At 45.5% G+C, this 5,074-nt stretch overlaps 1 protein-coding gene across 1 annotated transcript; it reads right to left on the reverse strand.

The window, feature by feature from the left end:
• Window positions 1-504: 504 nt before the first annotated feature.
• Window positions 505-3,769, reverse strand: LOC123164162 (cytochrome P450 84A1-like). Its single transcript, XM_044581584.1, has 2 exons — window positions 2,828-3,769; window positions 505-1,194 (listed from the first exon to the last, which is right to left on the reverse strand). Exons 1-2 carry the CDS (start codon window positions 3,767-3,769, stop codon window positions 505-507), a joined length of 1,632 nt encoding a protein of 543 aa, XP_044437519.1.
• Between the last annotated feature and the right edge of the window lie 1,305 nt (window positions 3,770-5,074).

Below are 5,074 nucleotides of genomic sequence, written 5' to 3' on the forward strand. Positions count from 1 at the left end.
TCTCTGCTTTCCTAAATAAGAACCATTAGAAGTCGATTAGGTTCAACTTAGATCATGCCGCCAACGATCTACCCAAGAGATCTGGTGATCAGAGACCTGGTGATCAGCTGTTGGAGGGATCAGGCTCGAAGTGACGAATCTGACAGATGTACTCCAACTCTACTTCTGCCATGAGCAATGTGCGCCTAGTAGTAATCACGTGATCTATCTGCTAAACATGCTCCTGGGTGTTCTACGCGGCATTTTTTTGATGCAACCGTTGCACTCCGCGTAGCCCAACAGCAATAAATCACATACAAACGACTTCTCAAAAATTTGTGCGGTAGGAAATTAAAGTTTGTGTACTTAATCATAGAACATCACCAGATGCTTATTTGTAACTTAAGGATGCACAAAGGAGGCCCGGGAATCCCATTATTCTTGTTCTGTAGGCTTACAAGACAAAAGGAAAAAATGCGAGACAAAACCACCAACACTTACAATGACGCCATGACAACCTCTCAGTCAAATACCACCTACACTGACGAACGACGTCGTCTGACGTGTGGAGTCCAGATCAGTGATGAAACGACAGACAAGTCGTGGGGTGGGCACAACGCACAGCCTGGTGGCACGTGGTGCAGTGAAGCCGAAGATGTCGTCCATGTCGAGATCTGATGGCTTCATGCCATCAGGCAATGCCCAGCTGAAACCATGGGTGAGCTGCGCGACGATGAGCTCAAGCGAGTATAGGCCCAACGCCATTCCAGGACACGAGCGGCGGCCAGATCCAAACGGCAGGAATGCGAAGCACCCACCCTTGAAGTCGACCCCGGTGGCCTCCCCTTCACCCGGCATAAACCGTGATGGTCGGAATGTGTCGGCGTCCTTCCATGCCTTGGCATCGCGGCCAATGGCGAAGACGTTGATCATGACACGGGAGCCTTGGGGCACGGAGTAGCCACCAACAACACAGTCCTCGGCGGTCTCGTGGTGGAGCAGCGGGAATGGCGGGTGCAGTCGGAGTGTCTCCTTGACGATGCACTTGAGGAAGGGGAGCTTGTCGAGGTCTGAATCATCCACGTTCCGGTCAAGACCCACTATGTTGGTGATCTCCTTTTGCAGCCGCAGAAGGTCGTTGGGGTTGTGCATCATCTCCGCCATTGCCCACTCGACCGCCGTCGCCACTGTCTCCGTCCCGCCAAACATCACATCCTATCATCCATACATATAGATGACCGCGTTAGTTTATAAAAATAAGATCATACTCTTATGACTTTCTCACAATATATTAATTGGAATTCGTAAGTGTCAATAAATCGAGAGTTGGTTAAATCTCAATCGATTGGAAATTTGACATCTGGTTTTACTTGGAGATTTGTGCATATTTTGTTTTGGACTTTTTACTTCTTATTTCCATTTGATTCTTCTTTTTTTATACCTTTTCTGCAGTTTCCTTCAGAAAAATTCATGTGTTCCTACATTTGTCTTTCTTTTCAAGCGTAACTATAGTTGCACGTTCATCAGCCGATGCTCAACTACAATGGCACATCCTTCCTTTGGTCGCTCAACTAGAGTTGCACATCCATCATCAGTAACGCGCACTATAATTGATTAAAAAGATAGAAGTAGGCATGTTTCACATGATATGGTCTGCAATTTAATGTATCAAATAGTAGTTTTTTGATACAAGTAATAAAATATGTGATTATAATTATTTGGTATTTTTTGTGCATCTCGAATATCTGAGACCCTTTCCTAAAAAATAACACGAAAAACATAAAAACAATTAGAAAGGCCCATCAGGCCATCACGGACACGATGTACCCCACCAAGCTGCTACAAACTGAAAATAAGAGCACCACAAACCAGTTACACCCCCAGTCGGCAATGGGTACCCATTACCCGCTTACCTGACAGGTCAAACCCTATTAGGATAATAAAGATATGGAACAAAAATTACCCATGGGTATATAAAATAGGGAAATCTCAAACCTATTGGGTAGAGTGGGTACGGGTACGAGATTGTATAACACATACCCGTGTACCCATGTACCCTTACAAAATATGGCAAATGAGCCTTGGTATTTTGGTTGAACTTGTTACAACCCTATTGTAATGATTATTTCGTGACCTTATGTATGTCTGAAGTATCTCGAATTTTATCATGAGTTTGTAAACTTAAAATGTATGACTATGTGTTGTTGATCAATAAATTCTATTGTTTTCTAGAATATATATGATGTTGTTTATGGTATGTTGTTGCTTATAAGTATGTGATGTTGTTAATGATGTGTTGTTGCTTACAAACTTTGACTATATGTTGTTTTTGACCATGTGTTGCTCAAGTTGGCATGTTGCAAACATGAATATTTTCACCCTACCTATTTACCCTGTGGGGTGGCGGGTATAAAAAAAAGTATACCATGAACGAGTATAGGTTTTCTTTTTCTTTTTGAGGTAAAGATAGATTTCATTACTTAAGGCGACCGATCAACCATACACAAGTTTATAAAATCACTTAGGCCTGACGCCAGCCACACCCGGTGCGAGGGGTGTTGCGTCCGTAGGCAGCAAGAGTGTAACACAAACATTGTTTTAGGAATGACTAAAAAAAGTCTAGTCCTCACGCCCGCTAAGCATTGATATTGATGTCTCATCACAAAAGAGTTGACATTGACTTAACTGATCACATACTCCTAATTAGCAGAAAAAAAAATTAGCATGTAGAGACTGGCAGTATTAATTAGAGAGTACACAATACTCATATACACTAATAACTTAAGTCCACTGTAAAAAACTACTACTCATTAGTAACTAGTTGGAGGTTCTGTGTAAGTGTACGTACCATGATGATGGCCTTGATATTGTCACGGGTGAGGCGGAGCGTGGTGTGCAGGTCGTCCCTGCCGTCGCCAACGGCCATCTTCGGTTTTGCCTCAGGGAGGAAAGCGAGCATGCCGTCCACCATGTCGGCGTCGACGTCGTCGGGGTGCTTGCCCCTCTTCATGTGCTCGTCGATGATCTTGTCAATGAACTCGTCGAGGGCGGCGCGTGCAGCGCGGAGGCGCACGTTGATGCCCTGCGTGTCCGCCCAGCGGAGCCACGGGATAAAGTCGCCGATGCTGAATGCGCCGAAGAGCTGGGAGAACTCCTTGATGATGGCGATGAACTCGTCCTGCTTCCCGCCGTCGCCGTCTCCGGCAGTGCCGAACGCGGCGCGGAAGGTGACGTTCTTGGTGAGGTTAAGGATGAGCTCGCCGAGGTTCACGGACTCGCCGCTCCGCCGGGCCACGGCGCGGACGAGGGCTGCGGACTCGTCGCGCACGGCAAGCCACGTCCCCGCGCGGCGCCGGCTGAAGAGCTTCGTCACGCACAGCTTGCGCATCTGGCGCCAGAAGGGCCCACGGTGCGCGAACGCCATGTCGGCACGGTTGTAGGTGAGGTAGGTGCTTGCGATGGTCGCCGGCCGGTTCGAGAAGGCGCCATCCTGCGCCTGGAGCACCTCCTGAGCGTACTCCGGCGTCGACACGGCGATGGCGTGGAGCTTGCCGAGGCGGAGGTGGAGCAGGCCGCCGTACCGCTTCGCCAGCTCCAGGAGGCCCCGGTGGGTCAGCTGGTCCATCATTAACATGTTGCCGACGACCGGCAGCGCATATGGCCCCGGAGGCAGCGGCGGCGCCTTGCCTCGCTGCCGCCGCTGCAGCAGCACGATGACCACCGAGGCAACGAACAGCCAGCTCAGTGGATCTTGGAGACATTCCATGGCGATCTTGGCCAAGCCCACCATTGGTTGATGCTCGAACTAGTTAGAAGCTCTTCTTTCTTTTGTTTTTGTTGGCGTGTTCGATTGTGCGGGTTTTAGGTTGATGTGGAGTAGACAGCGCACAGTAGAGTCGAGGAGATAAGTGAGGGTGCCCGGGTTTATATATAGTTGGAGGCAGTAGGTGAGCCTGAGACGAGAGAGATTTTCAGATTTAGATGAGAGACATGCGGCAGCACATTTTCTCATGTTTCTTTCCGTTGACAAAGGGGTAGATTAAGGATATAGGGCATAAGAAAATACAAATGGTATGCGAAGGGCTGGTGTATAGTACAACGAAGATGATTGGAACAAATTGGTACGAAATGATGCATATTTGCAAACTTGTGTGCATGCTTTCGCAGAAAACTGTTGGGCACATGCATGTGGTACCAATGTTTCTAAATATTTGAACAGCAAAAACATCTTACATTGTTTACAGAGGGAGTACCTTTGAAACTAACTTGTTCCTCAAAATAAATTGTCCAAACCCATGGTTCGATCAATAAACATATAACATAGTATTAAACCCAAGTACATAATCCAAAAACACAAACAACATATGACGAGTCTCTAACTAAATCACACATTTGCAAAGGGTAGATTATGATAGTTTGACTGGTTTAGTCACTTAAAATATTTTCCCTTATGTTTATCTGCCTCCGGCATGACTGCCAAGAAAACATAACTAGTGGGAACACATAAAAGAAATTAGATGATTCCCCGTGCCTTGTTGCAGGAACGCTCAGCGACATACATATAGCTATGAACTATTGTTGCTGCACCCCAAACACAAATTGTGCTAAGTTATAAACTTGATGGTTTGGGGAGTATAAGTAATAAGTTAAACATATATTTAATGAGAGGGTTTAATATTTGTATTAGGGACACTCGTCATACAGACAATTGGAATGCTCTTACAATAGTTTCTTATTATAACAAACTACGGACATTGCAAGAAAAAACATCTAAATGTCTTCTTATATAAACACGACATGAAGACCAACCAAAAGAATCGTATTGCTTCATAAGGCATAAGAAATATAAATAAATATTGTGATCAAATACAATGGATCCCAAGTATACCGCCCAAGCAAAAATAGCACTGACGGAGCACTAGTTTGTGAAGGTATGCATCGATCACACAACATTTGCATGTTGAATCTTGGAAGTATCACTATTTTGAAACGATATGCCGTAAAACCTAATCATATAATTCTTCAAAAAAAACAATGAAGTAATTGGCATGACATGAGAGGCTGCTAGGTTTAATAGACTCTCCTTCAAAAAAAA

The sequence above is a fragment of the Triticum aestivum genome, chromosome 1D (genome assembly GCF_018294505.1).
Source record: "Triticum aestivum cultivar Chinese Spring chromosome 1D, IWGSC CS RefSeq v2.1, whole genome shotgun sequence".
In the NCBI taxonomy this organism is placed as follows: domain Eukaryota; kingdom Viridiplantae; phylum Streptophyta; class Magnoliopsida; order Poales; family Poaceae; genus Triticum; species Triticum aestivum.

Excerpts from the sequence above, each read along its gene's own strand:
- LOC123164162 (XM_044581584.1), bottom strand. The coding sequence starts at position 3,769 with ATGGTGGGCTTGGCCAAGATCGCCATGGAATGTCTCCAAGATCCACTG. Across the intron at positions 1,195-2,827 it reads ATATCAAGGCCATCATCATG|GATGTGATGTTTGGCGGGAC; the intron begins GTACGTACACTT and ends TATGGATGATAG.